This window comes from Solanum tuberosum, unplaced genomic scaffold (genome assembly GCF_000226075.1).
Source record: "Solanum tuberosum cultivar DM 1-3 516 R44 unplaced genomic scaffold, SolTub_3.0 scf00010, whole genome shotgun sequence".
Taxonomy (NCBI): domain Eukaryota; kingdom Viridiplantae; phylum Streptophyta; class Magnoliopsida; order Solanales; family Solanaceae; genus Solanum; species Solanum tuberosum.
Window position 1 is genome coordinate 1390854 of NW_006238936.1, and position 17616 is coordinate 1408469.

A 17616-nucleotide genomic window follows, 5' to 3' on the forward strand; every position below is an offset into this window, starting at 1 on the left:
TATTTTCGGGACAACTAGTCTATATTACTCTAAACAATATTCTTGATTGCCTCTTAAGAAATTCATCACCACATTATCACAATTAGAATGTGATTTCATCCTTGCCCTGGACATATATAGTGTTTGTAGGCTGCATTTACCTCAGCTAATTGGTCGCGGATGCTCATGATGCCTTAACACGAGTAGCCTCGATCTGTTCATGGCTCATAAGGGCAATCTATGTAAAACATTTGACATGTTTCAAACAATTTTAATTGTTGGCACTCTGGAAATGATGAGAATAATGTCAAACACTAGGGAGTTGTTTAGCTTTTCATCTTTTCTGGGCTTTCATATCCAACTTTGGATAAGGTTCATTTCATTATCAAAACCTGGTTTTATTTATTTTCGACAAGATTAAGACGTCTAAATTATAAAATGTACCAACTTATGATACAACAAATTAAATATTCAACAAGAAATATTTTTTGCACTGTAATTTCTACATTAGTAATTCTAACATATTACTCATGAGTTTATGTGGTTATAAGTTTAAGCGAGCCCAATTATATGAAAAGGTAGAAAGTCATGTATGATTATAAATTATTTCACTAAATATACAAAAGATAAGATTCTTTTTTAAATTATTATTAGAGTTATTATTTTGGTTTTTAATTTAAGTATTAAATGTAATTCTTTCCTTTACTTCGACTCTTTGTTTTGATTGTTGTAATTTTTTTTGTCCCAATTTATGTGATATATTCCACTTTTTTAGAGTTAAACAATATAAGTTTACCGGGAATTTGTGCATGAAATCTTCAACTTTTTGAAATAAAATTTATATATTTGTAATTTACATAAAAAATACTACAAGTTACAAAAATTAACAATCCAAAATACTTAAAAGATATATGAAAAATTTATGGTCAAAGATAGACTTGTTTGGATCTCGATCAGAATTCGAAATGTGTCACATAAATTGAGACGAAAAAGATATTATTTATTATTACTACTATTTTTTACTTCATTAGTTCCTACTCCGCTACTTTACTACTGATATTTCCTTTTCATATGGTATGTTTTAATTGAGCTGAAGATCTATGATAAATAACTTCTTTTAATCTCACAATATTCCTTATAATTTGTGATATTAAGCTTATTTTCCTATTTGAATTTTGTTAAAACAAGTGTCAATTTATGATTTACAATTCTTAGAATTATAATATATTTAGGATATTTCAAAAAAAAAATTGGCAATCTAGCCTTCACTAGACCGAACCAAAAAGAGTCTCTGAAATATTACCTTTGTTAATTCAAACCTGTTAGAAAATGAGATATTTCTAGATGGTTTTTGTTTAATGATTCTTTTTAAATATGATGTTTAGTATGTAAAGGAAAGATAGTCCTTGTTTTATGGATTATGTTTTGTAAGAAAGTCAATAGTGGTTGGATATGTATGGTTCTCTACTTACTTTGGAAAAGCTTATGTAGATATATGTGTATGCTTTTTGAAATCTGAAATCTGAATGAAAAGAACTGTTGTTGAACTAAGTCCTTTCTTCCTGCTAGTTTCTAATACTAATAGTGGTATCAAGAGCCCTTCTTCTTGAGGGATCTGTGAAGGCAAGAAGGCTAAGTTTTTTTTCTCCTTCTAAGGTGAGAGCTGAGCAGCAGTAACATGGCATCCAACGGCTTCTTAGGTGCAGGACCTCCTATGTTTACAGGAGAAAATTATCACATATGGGTGATAAAGATGAAGGCTTATCTCATAGCTCTTAGTATATGGCAAACAATTGAAAGTGAAGATGATCTTCTTCCACTAGGATCAAATCAAACAGTTGCACAAATGAAGATTTATGAGATGCGAAGTCAAGGAAACCACAGGCTCTCACATGTCTTCATTCAGCACTTTCAGATATGATTTTCACAAGAATAATGGCTTGTGAAACACCTAAAGAAGCATGGGAGAAGCTAAAAGAGGAGTTCGATTGAAGTGACAGAGTGAAGACTGTCAAATTCTTAACTCTCAAAAGAGAATTTGAGATGTTAAGGATGAAAGAAGGAGATACTGTGAAAGAGTATTCTGTCAAACTTTTCGAGATTGTTAACAAAATAAGGTTGTTTGGTGAAACCTTTCCAGATTCAAAGGTGGTGGAGAAGATGATGATAAGCTTACCAGCAAGGTTCGAGTCCAAGATTTCAGCAATAGAAGAATCTTGTGATTTGAAGACTTTATCTGTGGCAGAACTGATCAGCAAGTTGCAAGCCCAAGAACAAAGATCAAGAATAAGAGATGAAGAAGTAGCATAAATGGCATTTCAGGCACAACATAAAGGCAAACAACATATGAAGGACAATAGAAGGATGGAAGGAGATAAATCAGCAAAGGGAAAACCATGGAAGGAATCTTCAAAGAAAGGGAAGTTTCCACCTTGCAGCCACTGTAAAAGAACCAATCATCAAGAAAAAGATTGTTGGTTCAAAGGAAAGCCATCGATTCAATATAGATTCTGTAGAAAAATGGGTTATATTGAAAAAAATTACAGGGCCAAGCAGAATCAACCACAACAAAACCATGTGCAGCAGACAAATTATGTTGAAAAGTCCGAAAATGAAGAAGAAAACGTATTTATGGCTTCTCATGTAGAAAACACAGCCAACAAATCCTCATGGTTCATAGATAGTGGATGTACGAGTCATATATCACACAATGAGCTCTTCTTTCACACACTTGACAAGTCATTCAAAGCTAAAGTTAGGATGGGAAATGGTGAAATGGTTGATGCACATGGAAATGGTTCAGTTTCCTTTTAGACTACACAAGGTACAATGTTAATACATGATGTGTTGTATGTTCCTTGTTTAGCATGTAACTTGTTAAGTGTGGCTCAAATAATGTCTAAAGGATATTCCTTATATTTTAAGGGCAAACATTGTTTGATCCTTGACTCTGAAGATAGTTTGATTGTTAAAGTAGAAATGGTGTATAAAACTTTTCCTTTAGATGTGAGGTTTGATAGTGCAAATTTTGCACGTAAGGATGAATCATGGTTGTGGCACAAAAGATATGGTCATAATGAGAGGTTTGATAGTGCAAATTTTGCACGTAAGGATGAATCATGGTTGTGGCACAAAAGATATGGTCATTTTAACTATGCTACTTTAAAGTCTATGTATGAAAAGGGCTTGACTAAGAATTTACCTGAGATTTCACTGTCTAAAGAAGTTTGTGAGTCATGTCAGATAAGTAAGATACACAGTATATCATTTCCTAAAAATGCTACCCGGAGGGCAACTGAAAAACTTGAACTAGTTCACACTAATGTGTGTGGTGGACCTATGCAGACATCATCTTTGGGGCACAATAAATATTTTGTGCTCTTTATTGATGACTTAACAAGGATGACTTGGGTGTACTTTCTGAGTAACAAGTCTCAAGTATTTTCAGTTTTCAAGAAATTTAGAGCTCTTGCGGAAAGACAGAGTGGTAGTAAGCTAAAGGTTTTGAGGTCGGACAATGGTGGTGAATACACTTCAAATGAGTTCATTAAGTATTGTGAAGATATGAGGATTGATCACAAGTTGACAGTAAGTTATTCACCCGAACAAAATGGAGTCTCGGAGAGGAAGAACAGAACATTAGTTGAAATGGCTAGATGTTTGTTGCTGGAAAAGAAACTGCCACAAAGCTTTTGGGCAGAAGCTATTCATACCTCAGTGTATTTGTTAAATAGGCTGCCAACAAAAGCTATGGATGAAAAGACTTCTATTAAGGCATGGAGTGGAATACAACCATCTGCCAAGCATCTAAAAGTTTTTTGTTAATATGCTATTCTCATGTTCCTTCTGTCAAAAGAAGCAAACTTGAACCAAAAGGTAAATTGGAGATCTTTATTGGTAATTCATCACAAGCCAAGTGTTATAGAGCTTTCAACTTGCAAACAAAAAGTATTTCAATCCAAAGAGATGTAGTCGTGGATGAGCATGCTTATTGGAACTGGGATAAAGGGCAAATTGAGAAAGATAATGCAGTTTTTCAGAACTTGAGTCCGCTGCCTGAAATGTTTAATATGCTATTCTCATGTTCCTTCTGTCAAAAGAAGCAAACTTGAACCAAAAGGTAAATTGGAGATCTTTATTGGTAATTCATCACAAGCCAAGTGTTATAGAGCTTTCAACTTGCAAACAAAAAGTATTTCAATCCGAAGAGATGTAGTCGTGGATGAGCATGCTTATTGGAACTGGGATAAGGAGCAAATTGAGAAAGATAATGCAGTTTTTCAGAACATGAGTCCGCTGCCTGAAATCAAATCATTTGGGTCTGAAACTCTGGAAGAAGACGAAGAAATAGACGGGGAACCTCACTTGATTCACCAATTTTGAAGACAAGGTCCCTTTCCGAGATATATGAAAGATACAATGTTGCAATCTCAGAACCAAATAGCTATTAAGAAGCATCAAGACATGAAGTTTGGATTGAAGCTATGAAGGAGGAGATTGTTATGATAGAAAAGAATGATACTTGGAAGTTGGTTGATAAACCCAAAAACAGAAATGTGATCGGGGTGAAGTGGGTTTATAGAACCAAACTTAATCCAGATAGCTCAGTTTGTAAATACAAAGCAAGGCTACTCAGTTTATAAATACAAAGCAAGGCTTAAATACAAAAAACAAGGCTTGTTGTGAAAGGTTACGCGCAAGTAGTAGGTCTGGATTATGGAGACATGTTTGCACCTGTTGCACGACATGATACAATAAGGCTGTTATTTGTTTTGGCAGCTCAGTCAAATTAGAAGTTGTATCATTTGGATGTGAAATCGACATTCTTAAATGGACTATTGCAGGAGGAGATCTATGTCGATCAACCAAAAGGCTTTCAAGTTGCAGGAATGGAGGATAAAGTCTACCGACTTCATAAGGCATTGTATGGATTAAAGCAGGCTTTTCATGCATGGTACAGTAAGATTGATGATCATCTCATTCATTGTGGCTTCAAGAGAAGTGAAAATGAAGCCACTTTATATGTAAAAGAGGCTAAAGAAGGAGATGTGTTTGTGGTGTCACTCTATGTTGATGATCTTCTGGTAACGTGAAGCAATAAAGCTATGGTGAATTAGTTCATGCAAGAAATGGAGACCAAGTTTGAAATGTCAAATTTGGGTGAAATGAGTTACTTTCTGGGAATGGAGATTCGTCAAGCTACTGATGGAATCTTCATTTCTCAGAGAAAATATGCATGGGATATTCTTAAAAGGTTCAAGATTAAGAGATGCAAGCCTGTACCGACCCCACTGGTTCACAGTGAAAAGATTTCGAAGTTTGAAGGAGGTAACAAGGCTAATCCAACAATTTATAGAAGTTTGATTGGTAGTTTTCTGTATTTGACACCAACAAGACCCGATCTCATGTTCGCGGTAAGTCTACTATCGAGGTTTATACAAGCTCCAAGTCAAGTTCATCTTGGTGTTGCTAAACGAACGTTGAGATATATCAAAGGAACTGCTAATTATGGTATTTGGTTTAAAAGGGAAGAGCAGGGACAACTGATGGGTTACTCAGATAGTGATTGGGCAGGAAGCGTTGATGATATGAAATGCACTTCTGGATATGCTTTTACACTTGGTTCAGGCATGTTCTCATGGAATTCAAAGAAGCAAGAGGTGGTAGCTCAATCTTTTGCAGAAGCAGAATACATCGCTGGTGCAACTAATCAGGCTTTATGGTTAAGAAAGATTCTACATGATCTGGAACAAAATGACATTGAAGCTACTGTCATTAAGGTTGACAACAAGTTAGCAATATCTATGGCCAAAAATCCAGTGCAACATGGTCGTAGCAAGCATAGAAATGTGAAGTTTCACACTATCGGGCAAGCAGAGAAGGATGGCGAAGTTAAACTTGTTGATTGCAGCTCAGATCAGCAGATTGCAGACATCATGACCAAGGCTCTTCCTAAGGGGAAATTTGAAGTTCTAAGGGCTAAGTTGGGAGTGTCCAAGAAAAATCTCAAGGAGGAGTGTTAGAAAATGAGATAATTCTAGATGGTTTTTGTTTAATGGTTCTTTTTAAATATTATGTTTAGTATGTAAAGGAAATGTAGTCCTTGTTTTATGGATTATGTTTTGTAAGAAAGTCAATAGTGGTTGGATATGTATGGTCATCTACTTCCTTTGGAAAAGCTTATGTAGATATATGTGTATGCCTTTTGAAATCTGAAATATGAGTGAAAAGAACTGTTGTTGAACTAAGTCCTTTCTTCCTGCTAGTTTCTAATACTAACAAAACCATGCATCACCAATTAATTTTGTGAGAAAATGGAAAAAACTTATAAAGTTAAAAAGAGTAGTGTACATAACACTTACTAAAATTATACATTACTATATAACAAGCATTTCAAATCATAATTATATGTCACTTAGTTTTTAATCTGAAAAACTTAAAGCAAAAAACTTGTACTAGTATATCCATAATTAGAATTAGAAATTAAAGACCCCAGCCATGAATGATGTTACTCTCAACAGCCATGCTCCTTGACCCTGAGGCTCCATCTGCAGCCATATACTGATGATACCTGCAGTTTGCATTAATGTTAACGCTAATTAGGTAAAGTAAAATGACTTTTGAAAAACAAAACAAGATAGACGATTTTTAATGTGAATTATCAAAAGTTGAGTGAGCGCGATCGAATAATAGATGAAAGTAATGTAGGTATGGATATACCCTATTTGAAGAACTGGATCAGGTAAATCATAGTCCATTTGATTTGATTGAGAATGGTGAACATGAAAGGTGCTGCTTCCAGCTTCATCTAATGATGCATTACAACTCCATGGAAAAGGAACACCTCTCACTCCACCTTGTCCTTCACCCTCAAACTGCCAACATACAAAAAAAATAGAAGAAGATTCAGCATGCACTCACTCGCTCTGATATTTTTAAAGAATTCGAGCAATACAGTATTGTTAAATGAGTAGTACCGATGATAGTTCAAGAGAAACCTTAATCTTCAGCTGCTTGTTCACATCACCAAGATGACGCTCCTGATAACATAAATAAAATCAATTATCATATATATACTAGTAATGTTCTTCTTTCAGCATTTTTTATATCTTACCTTTCTACGAAGCTCCTCCATCTGTTCCATCATTATTTGTGTCTACAAAAATGCAGAAACCAATCCTTAATTAGTACGAAAAGTATAAAAAAAATTTAGATAAAATATGGAAAAAATTTAATATTTAACTCATAGAACTGGACTCACAGAAAAGGTAGATTCAAAGTTGGTGGACCTAAAAGAGTTAGTTAGTCTGGATTCGCTATTTCGTGAGACAAAGAGAAGCCTCACGATTCACACAACTAATATCAATTGTGTGAAGCACGATATAAAGTTTTTGATATAATCATATGTAACAATAATCGTAAAAAGATGGCAATTAAGTATATATATACCTTTCTTTGCCTAGCTTGTGCAAGTGCACCTTCAAGTTGTTTTTCAAGATTTTGCAACTCCTTCACACTCAATGCTCCAAGATCTTCACCAAGCAAGTGCCTTCATATGTATTATACCAATAAAAAACATTTCAGAAAACTTAACACACTTAATTTCAAGGATATATATGTCAAAATTATAATATAATGTCAAATGAATAAGCAAATGACATAAATAACCTTTGAGTTCGTTGAAGGGCTTCAAACTTGGCCTTTAATTTAGAGACCTCTTGGTACCAGCTCTAAATTTACAACAACCAAAAAATAAAAACAAATCATGCATGCTTAGGAAGAACCATATAATAACTTAAAATACTACATAGAATATGAAAGCTACAAACCTGTGTTTCTCTTTCACCACAATTGTCTTGAGGATTAAGACAACAACGTTGGTACCTCTCAAGAGTTTTAGTGATACTGCCAACAAAACAAACAAAATAGTATTACTTTTATTTCCTAATCCTATTCTTATTGTTTCAATTAATTAAGCGAGACGTTTAAGGAGAGATAAAAGATACTTAATTAGACAAATACTCTACTAATTAAGGCTATTAAGTTAAATTACATAAAAAGGAAAAGACATCAACACACAATCATGTGTGCAACATGATTTTGCACAGAGGTCACATGAGGCAGATTTTGACTCAACACAAATTTTAAGAAAATGAAAAAAACTTTTAAAATTTATGATTTTAAACTATAAACTGTGGAATGTATCAAAATGTCATTTAATTTTGTGATCTTAAGGTCATAGGGAAAATTACATTAAAGAGTTATAAACAAAATACATTCTTTTCATAAGTGGAATAAAAAGAAGGTAAAGCAATCAAATTGAAACAAATTAAATTGAGTACTACTAAATAAGGTGTATGGAAATGAAGCTCATACCAAGTTTAATTTCCACTATCATATTCAGCACATCTTTGAGATAATATTATTGCACTATATATAGTTATGTTAAATATAGTTTAAGTTTTTTGATAAGAGGATTTTACTCATTAATATGGTATCAAAGGAGAGAAAATTCCAAATTCAAATCCTATTGCCACCAATTTAAAAATAAAAATAAAATTCACATACATAGCCATGAAAAAGACTCATCAGGCTCAACTAACCATACATTCTACCCCAAAAACCAAAAAGAAAAATAAACACAAGAACAAACAAACAAACTCTAAAAGAAAAGAAAACTATTGAATATATAATTGACAAAAAGGAGGCATACAGTAGAAATTAAAAAAAGACAAAAGCTGGAAGAGTACATTACACAAGGATTAAAATAGCAAAAGTCTTCTCATTTCTATTCATTTGCTCCATTTTATTTAATTGGCCATTAGTATAACAAGAGGTTGTCTTTTTCCTTCTTCTAAGTTCCAACCTTCCATATTTGGAAAGTGGAAAAAGACTTGGCAAAAATAAGTGGAAACATAAATTCATTTTGGCAATTCCTTAAGGATAATTAGATAGAAATATAAACAATACTATTTAGACATTGAATTAAGGGCTCTATAACTTTTTGTACTACTCCATACATCCCATATTAGTAAGGGGAAAGTGGAATTAAGGGTTCTCTATAGCTTTTCCTCTTCCAACCTTCCATTAAGTAACGTGTAAACAGGAAAGTGGACAACTAATATAAATATATGGAGTACAATTCAAGGAATTAAAACCGCCAATCAGGTTTTTCATTTTGTATTTAATAACAAAGATCACATTTTCTCCATACAAAACCCTAATTCTAAACAAAAGTGTTACATGGTAGAACAAATGTGATTATGAACACAAGAAATTTGTAGTTGGACACTACATTTTTTCTTGTAATTTTCTTGAAAGATTACAAGCAAAAAAGAAGTCATCTTTAACACTGTGCTATTACCACAAGACATTGATGTGTATGAATTAAAAAAAAGTCAGAGATATTACCAAAAACAAAGAAGCATTTTTTCTTTAATACAATCATTCTTCAACAAAAAAAGAACAAAAAAATGATATCAAGAAAATTGAAGACTATGAAAAGAGAAAGTGTAAGGCTTTGGATGGGAGGGAATAAAAGTACTCAATTTCATTGCTTAAAGAACATGAGCTGGAAGCAAAGTTTCTAATATATATTGAAAAACTCAAGAATCTAATAAGACTCATCAGTAATAAATTTCACCAAAATGGAAAGAAAAAAGAGATCTTGATCAGTTCTTGGGGTATGGGAACTGATAAAGAAAACTCCTTTTTTCATATGCATAGAAAGTAGCAATCAGATCATATACTTACCTGCAAAACTGATAAATGCAAGAAATCTCAAATATGAACAAATTCCCTTTTAACAGGCATATGCCACTACTTTTTGATGTGCAGTTTAGTACAACACTCTCTTTTACACAAAGGATTTTGTCACAACAGAAGAAAATGTATGAGTTTGGTATATGAAGTAGAAATCATTGAAAGGACTTCAAGATCTAAGGATGAAAAGGTATAAAGAAGACAAAGTTTGAAACTTTTTGATGTTTTATAACCATTGGACTAACAAGTGTTCCAAGAAACAGCAAAAGCATTAAAGAAAAAGATGAAAGGAAATAGTAGGAACAAAATGGAGAGAAACCCTAGATCTTACACATTTGTCCAAAAGGGTTGGAAGAAGAAGTTTCTAGACCTGGTCAGTCCTTACTCTGATCTTTTGTTTTTGTGGATTAACCATTGAAACGTGTCAATTTCCAATTGGTAGAACCAAACCCCTCCTTCTCATATTCATCACATTTTGATCAAACATTAAAATGAAAGAAGAAAGAAAACTCAAAGAGAGATCCAAATCTGAAAACTCCACATAACAGACAACAGATAAAGATAAGTTGGTGCTTATGTAAAGTGCTGCAAAAGCCCATACCAATTTAGCAAGTCTATTTATCCAACAAATTTTTTTAAAAAAAAAGTAGAATTAAAAACATAAAACCCACTCTCCCACAAAAACAAAAAACAACTGACCTCACTCTGCCTTTCACTCTGTGTGTGTGTTTATCTTTCTTTATTTATATATATGATAAACCCATATGAAAAAAACCATAAAATTGTAATCTTTTTATGATTTACAAGAACCCCATATCAAGAATTAGCTAATAAAGATCCCCACAAAGTAAACTTGACACACTTCTCATGTGTTAAAAAAGCTTAGTATATATTTATATGATGAACCTCATATGAAAACAAACATAAAGTTGTAATCTTTGTATGATTTAGAAGAACCCCATTTTCAAGAATTAGCTATTAAGACCCCCACAAAGTAAACTTGACAGACTTTTCATGTATAAAAAAAACTTAGTATATGTTTATATGATGAACCCCATATGAAAACATACATAAAGTTGTAATCTTTTTATGATTTAGAAGAACCCCATATGAAAAAATAACTTAAAGTTGTAATCTTTTTATGATTTACAAGAACCCCATATGAAAAAAAAAAACATAAAGTTGTAATCTTTTTATGAATTAGAAGAACCCCATATCATCAAAAATTAGTTTTTACTAGTAATTAAGAGCCCACACAAAGTAAACATGACACATTTTTCATGTATATATATATAAAAAAAAAAAAGAAGCTTAGTATATATATGTGTATATACCCTGCACTTCCAAACTCATAGAGCTTTCCACGACTAGAGAAGATGATGAGAGCAACTTCAGCCTCACAAAGCACTGATAATTCATAAGCTTTCTTCAACAAACCATTCCTCCTCTTAGAAAATGTCACTTGACGGTTGATTTTGTTCTCTATTCTCTTTAGTTCCACTCTCCCTCTCCCCATTTTTTCTTCTATTCCAAGAGCTAGCTAATTCTATGAAGAAGATTATTTATGTTATGATCAGTAATGAATAGGAGAAACAAGGTAAGGTGGGGTTAGCAATAAGTGTAAAAGTGTACTACATAATTCCCCCTTCTTCCTTATAAATGTGGAAGCTAACAAAAAGGTTCAATCTTGGATCTCTTCTTGCAACAAAATGGTAACCTAATAATTCTTCTTTTGCTTCATTCTTTTGTAAAAAAAAATTGCTCTATTTTTTCCTAAAAAAACTCATTTCTTGTAATTGTAAGAAACTTTGTTACCTTCTCTTTTAGGGTAAAAGAAACCTGGTCACAGACCAATAGTAATTTATTTTCATAAAAAAATATTGAATTCAATTTCAAAATGATGATGAAAAAGTTAATAAGTGGTCCAAGTAATTAGGTTCAATGAATTCAAAAGGTCCAAGTTTCAGATAGTTTCTGATCATTTGTGTGAAGACATAACAAAGTTTGATAGTAGCATCCAACTAATATTTTGGACCATCTTATTAATTGTTGAGAGACAAAGGCGCACATCAAATATTAATTTTTTGTCAAGAATAATATTCAATTTAAAAAAAAAGAAAAAGCATATGGGTTAATTTAGCAACCACAATTTCTTTTAGGGGCTAATTAATAAGGTATATTTGTTTAGAATTTCATGCTAATTGCCAAATGGATACTAATTATCTAAAAATATAATTAGAAACCTATAGCTTGTTCTATTTATTGCCTAGTGATAGCAAAGGGTTTTTAAGGAAGAACTTGTCTTGTAGTAGGATGTATTTAGGTATTCCTAGGCTTATGGTGGTTAGATAATAATTACCAAGAATTTAGCAATCAATTAAGGAATCATAAATTATAATTAAATGGACATGTGCTATATCCTTTAACAGAAATATTTACCATATTGCACTTAATTCATTTTTTAAGTGAATTTAACTAGCATCATCTATAAAATTATTGAGTTTAATTTTAATACATAGATAATAATAAATATTTTTTATACTATCAAATTAAAATATAGTTCACATTGGTACACACTGATTGTAAATGGTAGCAAATGTGGTTTCATCAAATCATCTAACACAATGTTACCTTTCTACATTTAAGAGTTTATGAAAGTATAACTATATATATAATCTCCATCTTATATATCCCTCTTCGATCAATAAGTTGTCCTCCTCGTCTTTGATGCACTTCATTTGACAAAGGTCCAAGGGTTTTTTTATTTCACCTTGTATATAGATTATACATAAATCAATTGAAGAAAGGAGAAAAATTAATCCAAAATAGAGTTGTTGTCCGCGGCCAAAATGTGACTTTACAAGCCTCCAAATTTAATCTCAACCGTTCATATCCAAGACGCTGAAAACTCTCAGCTCAAAAATCAGATTGATACGGCAATAAATGAAGCTGTAAGTATTGATTATAAATATCCATATTATATTATTATCGCAAAGTTCTTTATTTGTTACTCTTATATGTGTTAAAGTCTTTCAAGGACTAATATCAATGAGCATGAAAATAAATCTTCAACTAAAAAAATGTCAAAAACATTAATTAATTTGTAGAAAGAGAATTGAAAAACTAAAAAGAAAAAGAAGTAGAAAGAGATGTTGAGAATATGTTCAAGGTGGGGATCACTAGCAACCATCCATTAGTAACAAGGTACAAACTTTACTCATTGTTTTAAGTTCCTACAACTAAACAAATTAATGAAATTGATGTACTACGTGGTATATATATATATATATATATATATATAGTTGCTGACTATTCCCATGACCCACCCATCACATGTCTTAATTAGAGCCAAGCAATAGTGAGAAGAACATGTACCATATCGACATGCGATTTAATATCAATATTTGAATATCTGATTCATAATCATGATTTGAAATTATAATTTTAAATCCCAAATTTCCCCCCCAAAAAAAAGGATTTGGGATTTCTAATCATGATTTCAACTTTTTAAGATGTAAAACTTAATTCGTGGGTTTATATTTTTTGTAAAAAAAAAAAAGGAAAAAAAAGATTCATGTTTAGCATGAAGAGATTGTTCATACCAAATGAAAGGATTATATTAAAGATAAAGAATACATTACTACTAGTCTACTATTGTTGACTTATAGATCTTTATAAAATTATGTGTATTTGAAAGTTTGTAATTACAAACATTTATTTATAAAAGAACATGAAAATATGTGGTTTATTGTCTTAGAATGTTTCGATATCTTATTTAGGAAAGAAAAGTGATTTATTCATTTGATAAGATCATTGTGTAAGACTGATTTTTTTTTAATAGTTTTCATAACTTGTGATTTTTTCATGTTTAGGGAAAAAAATAATTAACTTATAAATTTAAATTGCACATTCAAACATAACTTTATCTTCATATTAATTTGATATATCATAATTTCATATCGCATGTATGTCCGAATAGCTCCTATAAAAATTGATAGATTTTTTATTAATAAGAGTTTAATTTTACGAGAGTTTTAACATTCTAGATCGCTCCACCTATTGCCTTTCAAAATTTGTTAATTCCTCATATTCTTTCATATGATATCAGAATCAATCATAGTAACATAAATTAATTTCTATGACCTATATATTTCAAGCTAAGTTTATTTCAAAGTAGACTAATTAAAATAAAAGAAAGAAAAAGTAGGTAACATATTAATATTAGGCTTAGGGCAAGTCTATATTTCAAATGTACTACTGAGTTGTTGTTTCGTCCCACGACCAGACAAAAGGGCAAGTCTTTTCCCTTCCTACTAGGCTTTGGTCATGTTTTTTTCTTTTTGAATTTTTGAACTAGCGAATCTTTATATAATTATGTGTATTTAAAAATTTGTAATAGCATATAAGCGCATATATTTATTTATAAAAGAAATATGAAGATACGTGATTTGTTAATTAATGCTGCAACATTTCAGGAGATTCTAATTAATACAAAAATCAAAATTATATATACATTTAAATAAAATTTCAACTTGAAATTAATCTAATTTGAAATCATGTCTAAACGGGCGCTTACACTACTTAATCAATTGCAATATAAAAAAAGACTACAAATAGAGGAAGACAGGATGCATAGGTTTGGCATGAATCTTGGGACAAACATAATAGAGGGAAGACTAAGATATACATTATATTGGAATAATATTTTTATTTTTTATTTCAATGGGAGCTATATATAGTGGGGTGGCAGTAACAGTGCATGTAAATAAAGTCATGTGATCACACTGTAAATATTTCTGATTTTGGTTGTTTCCAGCACCACCCAATTTTTAGACGATTCTCCCTATTTTGGAAACTTTATTTTAATGGAGTATTGTATAATTAATTAAAAGTTTTTGTATTCGGGCTTTGAGAACATCAGTTCCTTAACGGACGTTAATGTAACGCTGTGTAAATCTAAGTTAGTTGAAACATCAAAACAGATACTAAACATCTGATAGTGAAAAAAAAAAGGGGCAAATTAAAGGTGAACAAAAAGATTTTAGTTTAGTGAATCCATAGTAATACGTAGGGTTGGTTATGTTATTTCATTTCAATCTAAGTATTAATTAAAAAGTTATGTCATTTATAATTATAAAAAATTAAGGTTTCCCTTAAGATTATGATAAGTAATTCTATTATAATCTCAAATTTATTAGTACTACAACAAACATTAAGCGTGTAACCAAGTTGAAATAGCTCTTGACAAACATTGAATCAAATGTGATTATTAAGCATCTAATTAAGCCATAAATCATAATCCTAACTAGTTTGTTAGAGTACTTAAGAAAAAACATTGGATATTCCATTAACTAACTATATGGATCTTTTGCTATCTTTCTGTTCTATTATTCTTAGCTTAGAGTACTTAAATAAAAATATATCATACTATATCTTAGTATATTATTATATAATGTCACGTTTGAAATTAAACACTTGACGTACATAGAACTTTTAATGAATATGCGGGGATCCTAAATCCTATGGCCCCCGAACTTATTTTTTTTCCGTATTATTTATTTATTGTTTCACTAATTATTTATCAACAAGTTAAAACGCAATGCAGTTATTCGTATTTAATATAAAGATGTCCTTGCATTGTCTTAGAACACATCACATTATTATTTGTAGTAGACAGTGCAGTCTATCCCTTTCATTGATATGACTTTACACCTTCACTATTTTCTAACACTAGTACGTACTCTCTTATTTCTCTATTAATTATTAGAGTAGTCTATATTTATTCATAATCACATGATTACAACATTTTCTAATTGAAATTTGTCCCCTTTATAAACTTGTTATACGTAAAATTATTACAAACAAAACGTCTTCTTCATCATCGTACTTAATTAATTTAGGGCTAATTCTGCATGATGTGTGAGTTATGCACAGTTAATCATAATCTTTTTCCATAACATATATATGCCTTTGAATTTGTGGTATGTAACATATATCTTTGAGTGGCAGGGGGGAAACCAACTTTTTAGTACGAATAAATATCACATGCTCCTCCTTATGTTTTTAAAGTTTGAAACATCTCCTTTTTTTTTTTGTAAGAGGCGCTCTCAATAGAAATGTTGTTTGGAATTGTATCATATAATATACAAGTTTCTCACTATATGAATGAACCTTAATATATAAATAAAATCCTTCAGTTCCAAAGTAAAATAAATGAATAAATCACATGCTCCTTTCAGAAATCTTTTCATCAAATTAAAAGTCCATAAACAAACACAACCCAAACCACAATGAATATATAATGGGAAAATTACTTATATACACACATTTACTTACCTTAATATCCATTTATTCCTACCTTTTTTAAAATTTTCAAAAATCCCTTAATTCCCCCAATTCATAAAATCTTCCGAATACATAAATATTTCACTCCTATTTTCAGCCTACACCCATGTTTCTCACTCCCCATTTCACTCCTCCATTTTATCCCTAAAGTCTCTCCACTTCTTTAGCAGTTACAAATTTCAAATTCATTTTGATTTTCAGAAGGTGTCTCTCAAGTTTATCAATTAATCTACTTTTGAATTTCAAATCTTTTCTATTTCCAATTAATGATTTCAAATTATTCAAGAGGTAGATTTATTTCCATCACTTCAATTTTTGATTTCTTTTATTATTATTTTTAAATTTTTTCATCTTAAAAAATAAAAATAAAATTACCTCCGCCTCTTGCCCTCATTGAAATCTTATTGAACCTTTGCAATTTTAGTTAATCAAATTGTCGTTGAACATTTTTCTTGAAAAATATTTATTTTCTTTTAATGTTTCTACTATTGAAAAACGTCCAAAAAAAAGAAGAAAAAAGTTGGATCTGCCATTGCACGGTCATCACTATCAAAGATATAGACTTTTAATGTATCTCGTTTATTTTGAGTTTTAAATTAGTCTTTGTTAGTGTTATCATTGATCTGATACATCACTGCTACAATAACCTTTGTTTTATGCAATGTATAATGTTCATACTTAAGGTATTGATACATAACTCTAATGTTGTTGAATCTTTGATTAGTGTTTATCATGTTCAATATAAATGTACTTGATACATAAACTTTGTGTTATTTATCACACACAAAAAAAAAAGCTATTTTGGAACAATTACATGTATAATGTATTTTTTAAATTTTTTAAAATATAGTATTTCTCAAACAAAATAAGATACATAAATAATAATGTATCATATACTAATTTTTTTAGTTATGATACGCAATTTCAAATTCATACTAAATGTATCTAATATATAACAATTACCAAACAATAATGTATCGATCTCAAACTTAAAATCTTATGGGCAACACTTTCTTATTTAATGTATCTAGTAGAAATACAGCACTTATCAATTTAAATTGAAAGGATCTTCATGATCTCAAACAAAATAAGATACCTAAATGATAATAATAATGTATCATGCACTAATTTTTTAGTTTTGATACGTAAATTCGAATTTATACTAAATGTATATGATACATAACAATTATCAAATAATAATGTATCGATCTCAAACCTAAAATTTTATGGGCAACACTTATTTCTTATTTAATGTATCTAGTAGAAATACAACACTTATCAATTTAAATTGAAAGGATCTTCATGATGTATCTTCTCAAAATTTTCGATAATTTTGAATCAAAATTGAAAGAATCTTCAATGAACTAGGAGAATAATTTTGAAACTCAAAATTTTCAACAATTTTGAATCAAAACGGAAAGGATCTTCAATAAATTGGAGAAGAATTTTGAATCTCAAAATTTTCGACAATCTTGAATCAAAATCGAAAGGATATTCGATGAACTTGAAGATTCACAAAAGAAATCATTT

At 30.7% G+C, this 17616-nt stretch overlaps 1 protein-coding gene across 1 annotated transcript; it reads right to left on the reverse strand.

Annotated features, from left to right (window-relative positions):
* Positions 1–6346: 6346 nt before the first annotated feature.
* On the reverse strand, positions 6347–11554 carry LOC102602212 (MADS-box transcription factor 6). The gene is made up of 8 exons (XM_006339443.2): positions 11076–11554; positions 7809–7884; positions 7648–7709; positions 7429–7528; positions 7094–7135; positions 6957–7019; positions 6700–6854; positions 6347–6550 (listed from the first exon to the last, which is right to left on the reverse strand). The coding sequence occupies exons 1-8, from the start codon at positions 11255–11257 to the stop codon at positions 6463–6465; spliced, it is 768 nt and encodes a 255-aa protein (XP_006339505.1). The 5' UTR covers positions 11258–11554; the 3' UTR covers positions 6347–6462.
* Positions 11555–17616: the final 6062 nt, after the last annotated feature.